This window comes from Elephas maximus, chromosome X (genome assembly GCF_024166365.1).
Source record: "Elephas maximus indicus isolate mEleMax1 chromosome X, mEleMax1 primary haplotype, whole genome shotgun sequence".
In the NCBI taxonomy this organism is placed as follows: Eukaryota; Metazoa; Chordata; class Mammalia; order Proboscidea; family Elephantidae; genus Elephas; species Elephas maximus.
The window spans coordinates 160,501,712-160,521,591 of record NC_064846.1 but is presented as its reverse complement, the minus strand read 5'-3'; the positions used below and the strand labels follow the sequence as shown (position 1 = coordinate 160,521,591).

The 19,880-nt window shown below is 42.6% G+C and overlaps 1 protein-coding gene and 1 long non-coding RNA gene across 12 annotated transcripts in view; one reads left to right on the top strand and one right to left on the bottom strand.

Moving 5' to 3' along the window:
* The first annotated feature begins 9 nt into the window (after positions 1-9).
* LOC126069744 (uncharacterized) lies at positions 10-19,666 on the top strand. Of its 2 annotated transcripts, none has more exons than XR_007516025.1 (5): positions 10-165; positions 777-845; positions 10,785-10,859; positions 17,083-17,248; positions 19,439-19,666. It is a non-coding gene; the product is annotated as an uncharacterized LOC126069744 (long non-coding RNA). The 2 variants fall into 2 exon arrangements; XR_007516024.1 differs by having other exon boundaries at positions 10-248.
* ADGRG2 (adhesion G protein-coupled receptor G2) overlaps positions 4,716-19,880 on the bottom strand; it is a 141,125-nt gene continuing 125,960 nt past the window's right edge. For 9 of the 10 annotated variants that reach the window (XM_049873430.1, XM_049873431.1, XM_049873434.1 and 6 more), the window contains 6 exons: positions 18,398-18,666; positions 15,254-15,353; positions 14,445-14,728; positions 10,872-10,973; positions 9,602-9,754; positions 4,716-6,407 (listed from right to left, as the gene is read on the bottom strand). In XM_049873430.1, the coding sequence (XP_049729387.1) occupies positions 6,223-6,407; positions 9,602-9,754; positions 10,872-10,973; positions 14,445-14,728; positions 15,254-15,353; positions 18,398-18,666 (1,093 nt within the window). In that variant the 3' untranslated portion in view covers positions 4,716-6,222. The remainder of the gene's footprint in view (positions 6,408-9,601; positions 9,755-10,871; positions 10,974-14,444; positions 14,729-15,253; positions 15,354-18,397; positions 18,667-19,880) is intronic. The other variant, XM_049873439.1, reaches the window with a different exon arrangement.

Here is a 19,880-nt window from a genome sequence, read left to right as displayed (position 1 = left end):
AACCCACGAAGGACCCGAAGGGTCGCGGCCCGAGGGGGAATGAAAGAGGGCGGCCGGTGGGAACAGCTCCCCTGAGCTGCGGTGAGGAGGCCCCGGGGCGGGCCTCCAACCCCACCAGAGGCCCGAGAAGCGGGCCGCCCACGACGACCCACTGGGCGCCTTTCGGTGAGCCAGGATCATCGTAGCCCTGCCCCTGGGCTCGCCCCCGCCGTCGAAGGAATCCGAGTAGTGAGGCCCAGCCGGGAAGGGTAAGGGAGTGGCAGGGGCAGGGCTCCCGAGCTGTCCCCAGCCACATGGGCGCCCTGCACCAGGCACAAACCCATACACCTAAAACTTAAAATGCTTTACAGTTTCTGGTGGCTAATTACCTACACTTCAAAATCCTCGGCCCTGTATTCATTGCCAACCAAAATCTGGCCCCCATATGAACTACACTGCACAGCTAGGCTAATGCAGTCATTTCTGCAAGCCCTTTGCTAGTCTCCATGCATTTACCCAGTAGGCTCTTTCTCCTTGCCTGTCTGAACCCTATCTTTCCCTTAAGGGCCAGCTCAGCTCCTCTCTCCTATTAATCTTCCCCAGTCTTTGAATTCCTATAGCAGTTTCTTTTGTAAGAGCTCGGACTTGGAGTCAGACCAAATTGAGTTCAAATTCCAGTTCTGCCTTTTACAAGTGATGTGATCTTTGGCATGTTGTTTTAGCTCTTTAAACTTCAGTATTTTCATCTGTAAAATGGGGATAATAATAGCACCTATCTCATTTTTTTTATCTCATAGGAAGGCTATGAAGATCAAGAGGATAATATAAAGCACTTGCACCATGGCGGGCACATAGAAAAGTACCTGGTAAACCATCATTTGGCAATAGTGTATTATTTGGCAATAGTGTATTACCTCATATCGTTGTTTTCATACATGGATGAGACATGTTTTTCTAACTGGGTTGTAATTCCTCACTGGAAAAGATTTTGGTCGCTCCTACCCTGTCTGGTTGGAAACCCTCTTGGTGTAGTGGTTAAGAGCTATGGCTGCTAACCAAAAAGTTGGCAGTTCAGATCCACCAGGTGCTCCTTGGAAACACTATGAGGCAATTCTACTCTGTCCTATAGGGTCACTATGAGTCAGAATTGACTCGACGGTAAAGGGGTTGGGTTTTTTTTTTTTTTACCCTGTCTTGTACAGTGTTAAGCGTGTGGTTGGAGCTCAATTAACGTTGGCTGAATGTACAAGTGACAGTCTTGCTCAGCTGGGTTTCCCTATGTTTGGTCCTTAACCACCCTCATGTTAGATATTCCAGAACATGAAACTATGGCTTTACTCCGTCACTCAACCAAAACACCAAACTTATCAGTTGACATACTTTTTTCTTACTGTTGTTCTTAAATTATGCAGCAATCCATGTTATGTGCCTCCGTACAGAATTTGCTGTGTACTAGGAGTAAATAAGGAGTCTCTGGGTGGCACAAACGGTTAAGCACACGACTGCTAATCCAACGAACCCACCCAGAGGTGCCTAGGAAGACAGGCCTGGAGATCTGCTTCTGAAAGGTCATAGCCTTGAGAACCCTATGGAGCAGTTCTACTCTGCACACATGGGGTCACCATGAGTAGGAATCGACTCAAAGGCAACTAAGAAGAGTAAATAAAACTAGGCATTAAGTTATTAAATCTCAGAATCAAAATATATATTCTTACTAGAATTCTCCTGTATTCTTCTGCATTTAAAAGCTGGGATCGTGGGTTCTTTTTGTTACTGTTTTTGTTCGATTGGGTGTTTCTTCAGGAGTCTATTTTGCAGCCATGGTGGAAATATCTGATGACATATGTGCTCATTACCTAGTATTTCCGTCCAGCCTAGAAACATTTTCAGTTTCTTGATCTCATTCTTTGTCAATTCTACTACATTCACGCCCTCTTTTGGTATATAGCCAGTCAACATTCTTAGGCTTTGGTCTATGTATTAATGGATATTGTCATATAAGCTGTTTCAATAAGCTTGAAATTCCAGAATAAAATATAATGCAAACCAAGGCGGCAGGCTATTCCTTTTTAGCTTTTAAGTTCCCAATTTCAGTGATTCATTTTGGAGTAGAAAACTGTGCTATCAGTCTCATATTGTAGTAGCCTCATGTCCCTGAGATACAACACCTCCATATCTGGTCCCCATTACCCATGAAGCCTTTCTCTTGTTATTACCCAATAGAAATCTGTCCTCTAAGTCATTTCTCAAATATTTGTCAAGAATCAGATACGGTATGGACAGGGTATGTTATTATTTGTGTCTGAAGCCAATTCTGATCTTCATATAGATGAAAACCTAGTGCTGGGCCCTGGGGTGCTACCACATATGACTTGTCTGACCTCTACCAGAAGGCGTGCCCATTGTCACGCCACAGGGCTTCTGCCCAAGCCACACGTCACTATCCCAAGTAGAAACCAACAAGTTTCTCTTGATGGCTTGCTCAGGTCTTTGACTCTAAAGAAAAGCAGTCCCCCTTTTGACTCAGAGGAGGAGGTCAATTCTGAATTGATTTGCTGAAAACTGCCAACTTGCCAAATTTAGTTATTTCTACAACCATTTAACTTTAATTGACAGGATATAATTTTTTCATCGCAGTGTTTTAAGGAGTGTTGAATTCGTCTCTGCTCCAGCTTCCAATAGCTAGTTTGAGACCGAGGTAAAGAGAGGAAACACCGGGGAACATAAAAATATATTCATGAGAATATTGTAATAGATAACACACACACATATATATGTGTCTATGTGTGTGAGAGAGATGCAAATATATAATAAGGTTTCTTCACGGCAAAGAATATGGAATATATTTAATGTATTATTGAAGAATATATTCAATTTTCTGCCCCAATTTCTCGATGCTGTACCTGGAAACTGCAGAGGAAAAACAAAAGAATATACTGGTAAGAATTCTTCATGTTCAAGATTATGTTCTTCTGGGGCAGTTCTACTCTGTCCTATTGAGTCACTATGAGCTGAAATCGAGTCCACGGCACACAACAACATGCTCCTTTTTTTCTGTCCTTCGGACTCCAAACTGCAGCAGTGAGAAGCTGAGGCAGAGACACACTGAACAGACCTTACAGTACCGTTATGGAAACAAAATAACACCAAACAAGTCCATTTGGAGAATGGGTCATTTGGTAAATGAGCTCTTTGTCAAAACGGCCTTCAGCAAACCGACCTGCCTCCTAGGTGACCTCGTTAGAGACAACCCAGTATCCCAAATGAAACTGTTTCATCCTTCTTGATGAGAACAATCATGCTGCTGCCCACTGGAGTTAACAGAGTTCCTTTGTGGGGATAATGATTGCAGTGTGTTTCAGGGGGCAAACTTCTCCAATGTTCTGAGGAAATGCTTCTTCAAATGCTGGCCACTACTCTGACATTTCTTACTTTCTAATATCGGCACCACCTCTGTCTCCTTATACTAGCAGCTCAGATTGTTGGACCCCTTTTAAACCCAAAGGAGGATGCTTCTCAGGAACATTCTAGTCTCTCTGCCCTGCCTCTTATCTTTCTGAAGTAAAAAATTGAGCTACTGACAAAAGAGTTTGGCTTAAAGCCCAGACATAACCATTACTAAAACATTTTGATCAAAGATTCTATAGAACAATTCTGATCAAAAAGGGGAAGATGCAGAACAGAACTTCAAATTCTCATGGACTGCAGACTTTCTGGAGCCACGAAGACTGGATGAACCCCTGAAACTGTTGCCCTAAGACAATCTTTAAACCTTAAACCAAAAATATCCCCTAAAGTCTTCTTAAAACCAAACAATAGCTAGTAAAACCAAACATTAGCTAGTAAAAAACGTCTGCCTTGAGCATTATGCTCTTTTAAGATCTATCTATATGGGATCAAAGTGACAACAGAAACTCAGAAGATTAGATAGGAACCATGGGGGCAGTGAGTTTGTTAATGGGGGAGGAACAACACAGAAAAGGAGGGTGAAATTGGTTGCACAACTCAAAGAATGTAATCAGTTTCACTGAGCTATACGTGTAGAAATGGTTGACTTGGTCTATGTTTTGCTGTGTATATACTCAACGACAAAATTAAAAAAACAATAGGCAAAAAGGGGGGAGGGATCTGAAGAACACAGGATGTTGTGCATCCTTCTATGTACACTTCAGTTACATAATCTGCCTCAGATGATTGGTTTCGGAGGTCTAACACCCCAAATCTTGAGTGTCCCACCACCTTCTTTATCAATAGAGAACTCAGCATTTTTGTAGCAGTTGAGGATCTTGGAAGGAGAGACTGCTCAGAGGCCTCTTGTGGGGGTGAGGCCACCTTCTCCCTTTGTGGCTCCCACATGGTAACTAGCTCCTCAGCAACCCCAAATCCCACCCTTGCCATCTTGAAATCCTACTGTTTGATGCTGAGGAAGCAGGAACGTGGTAGGAAATCAGGTTCTGGGGCTTTATGTAGGCCAATGACAACATGCGTTAAAGGAATCCTCTTGAAAGAATAATGGGAATACGGAGAAGAGGTCTCAGAAACCGGTCTCATGAGGCAGAACTTTTGCTCTAATTTCCAAGTGTGCCTGCCGTTTCCCATGAGAGATCACTCTTGTGTTAGTCTTAATCAGGTGCGCTTTACCACTTCCCCATGTCACGCCGCCCAAGAAACAGACTGCAAACATTTTGTGAAAGTTATTAAACGTAAAGTACTTAACTACAAATTTATTTGGTCGATTGCAACTTTTTTTTTGGTCAATTTTAACATATAAATACAGTTAAATAAATCCGAGAAGAAAAACTACAAAGGCAAATCAGCACTCACAGAAATGTATTCCATTATTACTATGATTAGTCTGGGATACAACATTCGCTTGAAATATATGCAAGGGAACCTTAGTGAAAGACCTAAAGGGTTTTGAATTGTTCTTAATGAGGACATACTGAGGCAGCGCTTCAAGAAGCTGCAGGTGGAAAGCAAGATAGACCCTATATAACTAGGAGCAATCAAGGTTTGATGCGAGAAACTATAGCAGCGCAGGATAGTTCACTGTCCCCAATAGCTGCTCCCCCTTGTCACTCTACACTCTTCCAGACTTGACGTGTTTGAAAAAAAAAATAATTCTAGCTCTGGCTAGGCCCAAGTGTAGCAGGCGTAACAATCAACAAAGTGCCATGCACTTGCCTTTTAAAGAATGGCAACACGATTTTTTTCCTAATGTACATCTCTTTTAAAAAGTAATCCTATTCTATTCCCCTCTTCTGAAAGGCTCTAGGAATCTGAAAAGTGGCAGTGTATGTATCTCTTCCACAATCTCAATTTGCCTGACATGCAGTCTAGATTACAGTCCCATCCCTCTCTGTGGCTAAGGTATTAAGCCAAACGTCTTGGCACAGATGCCATAATCTGATAATTAGGGATGAGGTCAGGCTGGATATTGGTGCTGGGCGCCACAGACAGTTGTACAGGTTGTACCCTGCACAAGAATGCACAGCTAAGGGCTAAAATTTGGCCCCACCGTTGGCCAAGCCACCAGCCCAGAAGGCCACGTCTGCCCAGTAGGGGCACCTTTTTCTAACCCTCCCAAAGGCGCTCACTGTAAAGCTAATTGTGGCACTGTCTGCTGACATTGTTCGGTCTGGCCCGTATCATTCTTTTTGTTGTTAAATTTCAGTGAAGTTTCTGTATTTCACATCCCGTATCATCTCCAAATGGAGTTTCCGAATTCACTAAACCAGCAAAGATTTTGAGTTATCACATTACACAGAACAACACAACCACGACTCTACAAAGGACTAAATTTACACAGTAGAAAATAAATACAAAAAAGGGAGAAGTAAGATTGTTGACATGTAGGTTACTAGACTGAGCTTGTATACAAGAGCACGCACAACTAAACTCACCAACAGGCTGAAGCCCAGGGTGGTTTTATAGGATGTTAGCAGAAGTAACTTCACCTCTTTAAAATGTGGCTGGCAACTGCCTGATTTTTTTTTTTTTACATGAATCTTAGTGTGTTGTTTAAAACCAATCTTTTAAAACAAAGGCTAAGGAACCGCACTGCATATAGCATGCCTTGGCTTCCCTTCCCACGGTAACCACTGCCCTCAATGAGCGTGTATGCTCCTCCAGAGGTTGCTGAGTATAAAACAAATTGGTTGTCGTACATCTCACATTGCGTAAAAGGTAAAAATGGACATTTTCACACTGTCAAGCATCATGCTTTGATTTTCGAAAAAGGAATCACATTTGCTCAATGAAGTGTAAGCTTCCTCGTTTTGAAGTCCTTCTGAGTGCAATACGGCTTTTCCCGTTGCACGAGTCTTCTTTCTCATTAAACACGTGCTGTTTTCCAGAGAAATCATGAAGGCACACGTCTCCATTCTGAACGCTGAAAGAAACACCATTCCTCTCAGTAGAAGCGTTCCCTGTAAAAGGAAAAGCCAAAGTGGTGTCATGAAGTATTCACAGAAAACAAAAGAGAACCAAACCCGAACACCACTTTATTCTTAAATATGCACAGAGAAAAATATGCCTGGTTTAAAAACTACCATACATTGTTATGTTTCCTTTACTTTTCATTCCTTCCCTGTGGGTTCTCAAAGTAAGCAAAACAAATTGGAGATTGATTCAGAAACCGGTTCGCTATGGCAGTTTTGGGTTTTGGTTTGGTTTTTATGAAATGGATGACATATTTAGGAAGGCAATGTAGTTTATTTTTAAAGGTCCATTTCCTAACTCCGGTTGGGCATAGATTGACTTCCAGTAGTATCATATGTGTGGTATAGCCTAATGTAGTATTTTGGTCTCCCCAAAAGGTCAAGGTTAACAGGTTCCCATATATACCCTTACAAGGTTCTTGGTTAAACTTGGTACTAGAGAAACCCAGAGAGACCAGCTACAACAGTCAAGGCAAGAAGAAATCATCTTTTTCCTAGACTAAACAAGCCCCCCTGACTACATCAGGATATGAATGATTCCCAAGAAAAAAAAAAGAGGAAACCACCAATTCCAACGTAAGAGGAGGCCAGGGAGGAACTAGGCTTTCTAGGGCAAGCGTGGTTTGGAGCTATGCCACCTCCATCCCAAGCAGGCCCTGAATTGTGAGCGAGCCCAAGTACAGTTGTCTCCAGCTACCTGCTGCCATCCTTCTGACCATTATACCACTGAGGAATAAGACAGAAAGCTGAACAAGCAGCCCATTTGTTAGTTCATGGCATAATAATAACAACAGTGTTAAGCACACTGTATTATCTTACTTATAACCCTATGGGGTGGGTACTATTATTGTTCCCATTTCACAGATAATGAAATGGAGGTTTCAGAAGTTAAGTGCTTTGCCCAAGGTTACACAGCTCAGAAGTGATGACGTCAACATGGGATGTTTCTGACATAGCTCAAACAGGGCCTGTGATCTTCTGAGGCAGCTGCCCTGATTTAGTCATTTTGGCTTCAGGACATTTATACAGAATTTCACCTGTCATCATAAACAAACCATTAAAATTTCAGCTTCTTTTCAGAAATTGCTATGTTATATGGGTGACAGATATCACCACCCTATTCCATCCCTCATCCATCCCAATGGGGACCAAGGAGTCAGGGATGTCCACCCGACATGCATATTAAGTATTTGACCGTTCTGGTGGCCTTAAAATGCACCCCGAGCTTGCTGTCAGGCATCAAAAATAGCTGTGTCAAATCGTACTTGTCAAAACGCCCCGTCAAAATGTGCTGCTTCCATGAAATCCTATTCCTGGAAAGAAGGCAAGTGAGGCTTCATCTCTGAGCTCTTTCTAGAATCTGAAAAAATCTGGTTAATGGACTAAGAGCTCCAACCACTTCTACCCAAGCCTAATGTGTTGTGAGTCTAAGGGATCTTGGTGACTCACCTGCCCCTCTGAGTTCTCTGTTTTGAACTTGCTCTCTCATGCCCTGGTGGCACAGTGGTTAAGAGCTATGGCTGCTAACCAAAAGGTCAGCAGTTCAATCTACCAGCCGCTCCTTGGAAACCTTATGGGGCTGTTCTACTCTGTCCTATAAGGTCGCTATGAGTCGGAATCAACTTGACAGCATCGGGTTTGATTTAGTTTGGTTTTCTCACGCCAGCTTCTTAACCATCCTGGACTCCTACCACCTCTACTGTGATCAGCTACATTTACTGTATTTTTACACAAATAACACACGCCTTCTACGTTTGTTTGCCAATCACACCATGCCCCCCACCCCCGCCAGGTATTTTTGTAAGCGCTGCTATGCATGTTGCTGTAAAAAAAAAAATTAGTATAACGTACTTACGAAAATACCTCATTGGGGTGGGGGGGGTGCAGTTGGCAAACAAACACAGAAGGTGCATTATTTGTGTAAAAATACAGTAGTCATTCCTGATAAGAAGTTTTTGATGCAGAGCCTAGAGCTTTCCCTCTGGTATCTACAATAAAGATATAAGGCCATGTGGCACTGCTTCTCATCTTTTAGGACAGTGGTTCTCACCAAGGGCCCATTTTACCCCCCAGGGGACATTTGGTAGTATCTGCAGACATTTTTTGTTGTCATAGCTGGTAGTGGGGGGGATACTATTGGCATCTAGTAGGTAGAGGCCAGGGATATTGCTAAGTATCTTACAATGCACAGAACAGCCCCTCACACCAGAGAATTATCCAGACTAAATGCCTGTAGTACTGAGGTTGAAAAAGCCTGCTTTGGTGACATCCTATTACATTTTACAAGTCTATACAAACCAGCAGGACCTCCCATTGTTGGGCAGTATGAAAACTATTTGGTAGATACATGAACTTTCTCACAAACTTTATTTGAACTAGTTATAAAAAGCACTACCATCCTAAAACAATGAATAAAGGCAAATAAGATCGTATTCTCCAGAGAAGGAGAAAGTACACGAGCTGAAGTTTTTCTAAAAATGCAAAAGATACATTAAGAAGCAAAAGAAGGTAGAGAGAGAGAGAGAAAGCTTTCATGAGTGATACGCAGCCCAGTTTGAGGAAAGAAAAAAATGTAATGGAAGTTTCCACTAGAAATGTCAGAATTAAAGCTAAGAGGCTCAGCAGTCATCTGTTCACATGTGGGTGACCTGTCTGGCCACCAACACTGCTCACAAGACATCTTGTGGTATCTGGTATATTCACCGGGATTTGGTCACTGTCACCAGGCAGCCACATTGAAGGAAAGAATTAACAAACATGACAAGCGACAAATACGAAGACTTAAAAGTGTCAAAGATGTAGATGATTACAGAGATAATACAAACTGATATTGTCTCGTTGACTATTTTAGGTACTGTCCTCACAGAAACAGCACAGTACTGAAGCCTTTGGGTAAGACTTCGATTAGGATTAGCAGCATTACAACTTTTAGATCATCATCACGTCCCATTGTGAAAAAGGAAATCTTAAAAATATAGAGAGAGAGCTGTTCTGGTATTTGCTCTACAATGAATTAATTCATTTGGCTTATTAAACTTTCTCTTTTAGAAGGGAACCACATTTTGATCCATTCGTCTTCCATATGCTTAGCAAAAATGCCATTCAAGGAGAAAACTACTAAAACAAAAACAAAAACCAACAGACACTAGCTTGAGAAACACTATATATTGAGACATACGTACCATTCCCGTCTACGTGCACTGAGCAATCATTATTCACTAGCAGTGTGGTGGAGTTAGTGGAGTTACTGTTTGACTGTAAGGAATTTGAAGAGCTGGACACTCCTTGGTTTACAGTCTGCTTCTTTAAACCATTAGTAGCAGTTTTACTCCAGTCTACAGCAGAATAAGCATTACAGAAAAACAGGGCAGTATGTTGAAGCTCAAATGCAAGAGACAGATCAGTGTAACAAGTTCTCGTAACTATCTCACTTCAGGATCTTACAGGGAAGTCACACATTTCACAGGCTCGTGTCATAACATGATTTTACTTTAAGGCGATATACATTTTTCCTTTAAATGATTACCTGGTTAAAAGTCACCTACACTCTCCTGGAACTAAAAACTGAGCTGGTTTGATTGTGTCTATAAAAACGCATTGCACTGGGTAGTAATTCAGAAGCGCTGACTGTCTTGCCCGGAACACAAATTACTGGTGGTTCTTAAATCCACGGAAATGACTGAACTCTGTGTGCACTGTTAGTTTCTGAGTGCAGACTCCTGTGCGCCCCAGACACTGCAAAGGTGGTATCAATGGATGGTATCGATGTAAAGGAGTCCCTGGGTGGTACAGACGGTTACCACAGTTGGCTGCTAACCAAAAGGTTGGAGGTTCGAGTCCACCCAAAACTGCCTCAGAAAATCAGCCCTTGAAAACCCTCTGAAGCACAGTTCTACTCTGACACACGTGGGGTCGCCGTGAGTCAGAACTGACGTCACAGCAACTGGTTTTTTACTGATGCAAAAGAAATTTAAGCTTTTCGAACATTACTTCATTTTTCCTATTTTCTTAAAAGTGAGCTGTTTGTTACAATAGGGTGTACATGAAAATAACTTCAAACAAACCAAACATATGCTAAAGCTTATATACAAAGTCCGGCCCATTAACAAACCAAATAACTGACAACCAGGGCCTGCAGAGAAAGGTTGAGTCCAGGCTTAAAAAGTTATAAAGGTAAACCTTCAGAATTACTTTGGGTAAATGAAAAGCGTAAGTCTAAAAATTTCACTGTTGCTTCATACAAGAAGCAGCCAGTCCACTAATTCCACTGCTCCCTCAATTCCCAGATATGAATGTAATTACTTTTTAGTTCACTAGGCTTTTATTTTTAACCAATGTTCAGAACCAATCTTTTCTGTTGAGCAGGTGCCGTTCACAGATGACTGCTTGGGCTCTTACATGGTCTTTACCTCAAGATTTAAGAGGAAGGAGAAACATAAGGTAAATTTTTACCAGAATTTTCAGCCAGCCGTAACTTTCCACAACAAAGATACCGCCTCCACTGTTTCCTGACATTCTCTTTTGCTACACAGTAAAAGATGAATATGAAGAATCCTAAGGGAAAAAAACAAAAACATAACACAATGAATTCCAAACTAAGACCTGGATGCCCATCAGCTTACTTTACACAAAAGAAATTCTTTGGCAGCTGTGGGCCAAGTGAAATCTTGCGAATTGAATAAAACCATTCTGATGCATGGCCGCCCCATGTGTGTCAGAGGAGAACTGTGCTCCACAGGGTTTCCGAGGGCTGACTTATCGGGAGTAATCACCAGGCCTTTCTTCTGAGGTGCCTCTAGGTGGACTCGAATCTCCAACACAGCCCCATCTGTGCCACTCTCCCAGGCTTCTGCCAATGAGTATTTGTTGAATGAGCAGATGGATTCTGAGTTCTCTGTCTTCTCAATCCCCAACACATCTAACTTTAAATCTGTATTTTAGCCCACCCCAAAGATTGGTATCTTGACAACTGCACACCTGTGTTCATTTGCCACCCCAGGAGGCTACCCTTGGTGCCATCAGGGGAGGAATGGCATGTATGAGAGAGCTCAAAATGAGGCCATGCCATTCACAAATCAGAACCTATCCATGTCGTTGTTGTTAGTTGCTGGTGAGTCAGCTCTGATTTATGGCAAACGTATATACAACAGAACAGAACACTGCCCAGTTTTGTGCCTTCGTCAGGTCCGTTGGTATGTTTAAGTCCAGGGAGCCCTGTGGGTGTAAATGGTTAAGCACTCAGCTGCTAAACAAAAGGTTGGTGGTTCGAACCCACCCAGCCGCTCCGAAGGAAAAAGGCCTGGTAATCTAGTTCACTAAAGATTACAGTCAAGAAAACTCTATGGGGCAGTTCTAGTCTGTCACATAGGGTCACTATGAATCGAAATCAACTGGATGGTACCTAAGGACATTTTTGTGACTATTATGTCAACCCATCTCACTGAGGATTTCTTCTTTAATCTACCCAAAAGCCTTATGAATTAGGCATTAGTCCTTTTACAGAGGAAACCTTAAGTTCCTTCTCTGTATTCACATTCTACTGAGCAGTTTTTCTGGGGAGGTATATAGAACAATACATTGGAGAGAAATGAAGAAAAAGAGGCAGGTTCAGTTTCCATGTTAAATCTTTCAGGGTAGCTATGTTGCTTTCATGTTTATGTTTACTTTGATTCTGAGCATACTTTTCTTTTAAAGTGTCTATTACTTTTAGCACACTATTGTTGGTACCAGGAGCCCTGTGGCACAATGGTTAAGCGTTTGGCTACTAACCAAAAGGTCAGTAGTTCGAACCCACCAGCCACAACGCATGAAAAAAGACCTGGCGATCTGCTCCCGTAAAGATTACAGCCTCGGAAACCCTATGGGGCAGTTCTCCTTGGTCCTAAGGGGTCATTATGAGTCGGAATGGAGTCAGCAGCACACAACAACATTGCCGGCACATTAAACCTTTTCGATTTGCTCCTTTTTTCTGGTTTTAGCAGTATGGGACAGTGCTATGCCACCTGGGTATACCAATTCATGAACTGGTATGTTGTAGGTTAAAAACTAACAACTGTATATAACCACAAGCATACTACCTGGCCTCTTCCAAATAAAATAACTGGTGGCCAATCAGGCATTTGAATTTCATCTCCGGTTGGGCTTGCTTTGAAAACTTGCAAAATGATCTATTGCCTGATAGAACTACAAGAGGCCACTCCAGGAGCTAAAAGCAATAGGAAGAGAAGATGAAAAAAAAAAAAAAAAAAAAGCAGAGAGTATAATTAAAAGGCACCCCAACAGAGGAAGTGAAATAAAAAGAAACCAAGGGGCAGTGAACTGCTGTCATTATAATGTAAACCCATTAGTCTGCTCAGCTTTTAATGCCAAAGCACTGCCATTAAAACTTAAATCCCAGTTGGCCATTCTTTGATAACACTGACCTAAAAGAATTGGTATTGTGCTTTTCTAAAAAACACCATTATGATGTTTCTACAGCTGGGCTTCATTAACAAATGGGATTCTCTGAAGTAAAGTACAATCAGGGCACCAAGATCCCAGCCCAGCAACTTCTCAGAATTAACCACAGGGCAAGAAGGCTGCTGACCCACCACCCGGCTGTCAGTTTGTGTACTATGGTGGTCTGCGTGTTGCTGATGCTGGAAGCTAGGCACTGGTGTTTCATATAGCAGCAGGGTTACCCATGGTCCAGAGGTTTCAGCAGAGCTTCTAGACTAAAGTAGACTAGGAAGAAAGGCCTGGCAATCTACGTCCAAAAATCCGATGGATCACAATAGAATACTGCCTGATATAGTGCTGGAAGATGAGCCCCCTAGGCTGGAAGGCACTCAAAGTACACAGTGGCCGCAACAATGGACTCAGGTATACCAGTGACAGTGAAGATGGCACAGGACCAGGCAACTTTTCACTCTGTTGTGCATGCGGATGCCATGAGTCAGAGCTGACCCCAAACCTACTAACTTCACATTCAGCACTGTCTCCGAATCAAACACCGTCTTAGGAGGTCAGGGTGGTGAGCCCTCACAGGGACATCTATGGCATGTACACCTTTCTGTATACATGCTCTACTTCAGTCAGAAGTTTTTTTAAAAAAGAAAAAAGGAAGCGTAATCAGCTCTCTCAAAAAGCTCTTGGCAGGTTCCTGTCAATATGCTCTCTGTGCTGAGATAATGAAGAATAATACAAAAAAAAAAAGCACCGCTTCTTGAATTCAATGAACACCTTTCTTCCAAAGACCTCAAAGCACCTTTTCCTCATAGATAAACATGTTTTTCAATGAATATACCTATTTTTTATACCTAAAGCTACTAAAGAAGCTACTTTGCAGATACTTTTAGTAGCGATACATTCCTTTATAAGGAGCCCTGGTGGCACAATGGTTATGCACTCAGCTCCTAACCAAAAGGTTGGTGGTTTGAACCCACGCAGTGGCTCTATGGGAGAAAGACCTGGCGATCTGCTCCTGTGAAGATTAAAAAACCAAAAACCAAACCCGTTGCCGTCGAGTCGATTCCGACTCATAGCAACCCTATAGGACAGAGTAGAACTGCCCCCATAGAGTTTCCAAGGAGCGCCTGGTGGATTCGAACTGCTGACCTTTTGGTTAGCAGCCGTAGGACTTAACCACGATGCCACCAGGGTTTCCCCTGTGAAGATTACAGCCTAGAAAACCCTATGGGGCAGTTCTATTCTGCCACACAGGGTCACTGTGAGTCAGAACTGACTCGACGGCACCTATCAACATATTCCTTTACATTTGACTGGGATCATTCAGAGGAGTCCTGGTGGCATAGTGGTTAAACACTCAGGGGATAACCAAAAGGTGGTCGGTTCAAACCCACCAGCCACTCCATGGAAGAAAGATGTGGCAGTCTGCTTCCATAAGGACTTACAGCCTCGGAAACCCTATGGGGCGGTTCTACTCTGTCCTATAGGGTCAATATGAGTCGGAATCGACTTGACGGCAATGGGCTTTGGATAGGGTTTGGGGATCATTCAGCTCGTATTGAATGTTGTAGAGCTCACCTTGTAAGGTATTAAAGATGGCAAAGAGATACATGAATGTGATGTTAACTGGTCCCCAGGCAAAGAAAGCAAAGCCCCAAGTAATTCCCAGCAAAAATGTAAGGCCAGCAACACTCCTGAGGTCTTGAATACTGGTTTTCCGCTGGGCCCCCAGTTGCTTCTTCTTTTTAATTCGACAGAGCTGGACCAGGACCACAATGAACATGCTGACATTCAGCAAAAATATCACACAGAAATATCCCACAACCGTAATATAGAATGCAGCATTGCTATTGATCCAGCAACTAGAATTGGGGCGGGGGTGGGGGGGAGAGACAGAAAAACATATTACAATGCTGAAATATAGTTCAGCATGATACAATGAATCTGTAACATTTTACTGAAATAGTGTCTACAACTACAAAAGAAAAAAAAATGGTAAAACTGCTATTCTCCACAACCATTTATAGCTCTAGGGAGAAAAAATCTGAGTTTATTTCAGGGTACTTGGTGATTGAAAGGATTTAAATAATATCCTTTTTAAACATTCGGGATTTTACCCCTCTAAATCCTAGTAACTCTATTCCTTGTGTCTTTATTAATATAATGTAACTGGCATTTCGCTTTCATCATAGGCTTATAAAAATAGCTTCAAAATACTTTTTCCTAATTCCTTTTTTTATACTTAAGTAGTAGCATGGCACTTCCAGCTAGCTCATCACATTATATTTGACTGCAAAGCCTGCTGTAAATTATACTGGGTTTCACTAGGTGAGAGTGAGTCAATATGCTGATTAGGTCCTCCATTTCCTTGGACACTTTGTACTCACAAGTCATCAGGTGAGCCATTGGGAAATTTTCCATAGGATCCAAGCCCATAGTTATCTGGGGATATGACCAGGACCACAGCCACAACCACAGCTGGAAGTCCTGGAAAACGAGAAATAGGGGTCACGAACAGTTCTAATAACCAAAGGTAATGAGAAGAAAAGTTAGAGATCACATTCTAGATCATTCTTGCGGCAGAGCTGGTTAGTCTCTTGTGGCTAGAGACTAGGCACATAGCTAGACATCTCCCAGCTTCCCTTGCAGTTAGGTATCTGTGGCCACATGACTAAGTTTTGGCCAGTGGGATATGGGCAGAAGCGATCTGCTCGACCTCCATGCCTGCCCCATAAAAACCTCCTGCACCATCCCTCCATTCTCTCTTTTCCCCTACATTCAGGGCAACCTTGGAAGTCATGCCTCAAGGCCGAGCCTCCATGAGCTTGGATCCCTGACCAGAGAAGACCCCTCCCCCTCCACCCCCATTAACTGGCACTAGACTGTACCAGTGAGAAATTGCCTTCTACTGAGATGTCAGGTTCTATCCATTCCAGTAGCTAGCGTTACCCTTAACTCTCACACTTCTAGAATGTAATTTTAAGGACCAGGTGTCAGGCAAAGTGGAGGGCTCCAAAATGTAAACCAAATGTCAGCCACAGTCAGCATACCATGGTTACCAGTGTTAACCTGATTATAAAACGCACTGCCATTGAGTCAATTCTGTGATGCTATACGACAGAGAACTGCCCCATACGCTGTCCAAGGCTATAATCTTTTTGGAAGCAGACTGCCACAACTTTCTTCCAGAGTGCTGCTGGGTTCAAACCATTAACCTTTCTGTTAACAGCTGATTGCTTAACCACTGTGCTACCAGGGCTCCAACCTAACTACACCAAAACCAAAAACCAAACCCAGTGCCGTCGAGTCGATTCCAACTTATAGCGACGCTGTAGGATAGGGTAGAACTGCCCCATGGAGTTCGCAAGGAGCACCTGGCGGATTCGAACTGCCGACCTTTTGGTTAGCAGCCATAGTACTTAACCACTATGCCACCACTAGGCCCAAAATGGAGTCACTGATGCTAAGCCCCATGTTGGCGAAATGAAACCTAGCTAGTTTCTACTTCCTGTAAATGCCTGACCTTCCCAGGAGCCAAAACCCAAGTCAATGAACTAACTCTTCTGGAAATGGAAACCTAAGCTAGCCAATCAGGACTTGCCTGTTCAGTTTAACCTGGTTCAAAATTTCCCCCTTAACCCAAATAAGGAAAGAAAATGCCTACCAGTCAATCCAAAATTTGCCCAGTATAGCTTCCTTGTTTCCATGTGTCTGACTACAAAACCCTTTCCCTTTATACTGACTTGCAGACCAGACATTCCCCAATACATGAATTGAAAGATAAAGCTGAGTTCATACACAAATTTCATATTGTGGAAATTTTAATTTTTAACCTGAGCAACTCTGGATGAATCTTTAATTATGAAACTTAAAATCCTCAAATGATTATATGGAACCCTTTCAAAGGGAGGAGTCTGACCTGGCTGATCTGTACTGCCACTATGCTGATTGTCTCAGGCACTTCTTCGCCTAAGAGGAGGCTCAACGAGAAGGCTCCTCCCAGCTTAAAATGCCTTTTCCCTGGAAGGAGTCCTTCTTAGCCCTCCACTGTCCCCCTGCCCCACACTGCCTCCTCCTGCTGTGCACACAGACCAGCCTGAAACCAATCTCAAGGCTCTGGTAAACAAAAAACAATTTCTTCTCACAGATGGGTGTGGGTCCCTGGCACAATCTGACATATTATTTCATTTAATTCCTTTGTGTTTGCTCCTTGCAGTGAGGCTGACATACGGTGATTTCCTAAGCAAGACACTCTTCTAGAAGTAAATGTTGGAGGTGGGGAGCTTGTCCTTGAACTTTAAGCCTTCTACAAAGAAGACAGAATCCGTGGCCAGTGGCAGGAGCAGTTAGTGACTTATCTTTCTGGGACGAGTGGAGAAAAGGTATTGTTCTATTGTTCTTCACAAAGACAGGATGATGGACAGGGTGACAAGGGTTGGGAAGGGTCTGCAGTCCTGTTGTGTAGGGATAATGTAAAAGGACTATTTAGCCTGAAAAGAGGAAGGGGCCTGGGGGGTGGTGTTTTAATACAGTGGAAGGTACACTGCAGACGAAATCAGAAAGACAGGCTTGGTTGTTTTCTAGCTTTGTGAATCACGTCATCACTTGGAGGCAGTTCTTCATCTGGAGGTAGCACGAAATGCCATGCTAACCTCGCTAGCTTTGTCTTAAATGGGGTTACTTATACGAAAAGACTTTGAAAATGAGGCATTATGTACACTGTTATATATTACTGGTGGATTATCAGGAAGACTTTGGCAGAAGCATCAGCGCATTTTTTTTTTTTTTACCTCAGAGAGCAAAAACAAGACCACTGGGTGCCACCAGTGCGAAGCCTGAACTTACTGGAGAACAGAACTGTAGGGCATTAGGAAATGGTTACGAGCTGCCTTGTAAGGCAATGAGCTCCCCAACAATGGAAGTATTCAAGCAGAGGTTAGATTAACTTTAGTCAAGGATAACTCAAGTCAAGTTGATGAAGCTCCTACATTGGATGGGGAGTTGAATGAAGAAACCTTCAAGATCTCTGGGGAGTCTAAGATTTTGTGACCTACCACCAAAAAGGTCATGTAATCTGAAATACTGTGCCAGCGTGGCAAAAACGTTACATTAGGTACATGCTTTCTCTCACTCAGCCCTTCTTGAGCAAACCATCCTGCATACGTGTGACATCTGGGACATATAAAGAGCAAGGCTGGCTGGGAGCCTGGGGACTGAGATTTCGTCTCATTACCACCAACCTTTTTCAATTTATCGAGCACTTCTACGTGACAGTCTGAATTCTAGTTGCTGGAAATACAAAGAGGATTTATGGCCCTAACCTCAGAGAGTTTTATGATCATAACCAATCCAGAGGCAATACACAGGTGTTCTAGAAAGACTGACAAGGCTGCCCTTGGTGCAGTTCAGTCTGTAAGGAGGATAAAGCTAAAACGACCTGCCTCATCAATGTCTCTATCTGATTACAAGTCAAAACACCAGAAGAAAAGGTACAGAAAATCCAAGCAAAGTCTAAGCAAAATCATACCTACCCCAGGCAACAATGCAGAATTTAAGGATGTATTTTCGGATGTAAGTATTAAACACTTTGACAAGGGCCAGGTACATATGGAATGCTTCCAGGCCCATCCATGTGAATGAGACCAAGAGGAAATAATGAAGAAATACAGCCACTGAGATGCAGAGGCCTCGCATGTTATAGAGAGCAATCCACGAGTCCAGAAGGAACACCAAGTTCAGTAGGAGCAGAGCAGCACACAGCTGGATGAGGATTTTGGAAGGGTAATCCCTCCGGATCTTTCTACAAGGAAAGGACAAGAAAAGAATTAGCATAACATTCCACCAACCCTTATATGAGCATATCTATCAGGCTGTCCCTGAGTTCTAAGCAATTTTTTTATTGCTTGGTCAATGTCTAAATGCATGAATTTCCTCTATCTGAATGTGTGTGCATGGGGGTGGGGTGGGGGGGCAAACCACCACCACCAACAAAAAGAGGAAAAATCTAAACAATGATCGGTGATGATCATATGCAAAATTTTATATGTCTGTGGGACCTTTCACATGCTGACTGTTGACCCATCCTTTTAAATAGTTTGTAGTGGACTCCACTGTGCACCCACCCCATTTCTCCCAAACTACTTCTAGAAGCATCTCTGCTGGTTCTCATAAACAGTCTGCTATATTCGGATCTTCAAAATATAGCCAGATTCCCCTATTATCTTGTGTTATTAGTTAAAATGAGATCATGGAAAGAAGAGCTTAAACTATAGCCAAATGTAACAGGCATAGGAAAATATAGTTAATTGATGACATGTACGTGTTTTTATGTGTATAAAATTAGATCTGCTGAAATCATTCCCAGAAATGGCTGGCTTTATGGTAATTTAGTCTCACTAATAACATTTCCAAAGGCCTACTAGACGATCTGTAGTCACAGCTGGACCCTAATTTGGCAATGAAAAGAAACTTGTGCACTTCCTGATGAGTGCCCCAAATCTAAACCCTAGAACCTATATATTGTTTCATTTAGTTAATGTAATAAAACTGCTTATTTTCTTCTTTTCCAACAGAATTTTCAGGAATTCATCCCCAAAAGTGACCAAAAGGACCTTTCTGGTAAGCCATGAAGGAGGAGCTGTTATTTGGAATGTTGTTCCGCTTTGACCAACAAAGCCACATGCTCCGAGTATCATTACACCTTTTATTCTTCTTCATCTTGGCCCCATTTAATGGATTCAATCTTTCATGTTTGCTTGGTAACATTGAGAAACTTAATTCATTAAATATATAGAGTTCTTCAGCTGTGCATGGTACTACGGTCTATTTCAGATTCGTGCATTTCGGGGTCTGTATCCATCTTTCAGAAACCCTGGTGGTGTAGTAGTTAAGAGCTACAGATGCTAACCAAAAGTCGGCAGTTCGAATCCACCAGGCACTCCTTGGAAACCCTATGGGGCGGTTCTACCCTGTCCTAGAGGGTTGCTATGAGTTGGAATTGACTCGATGGCCATG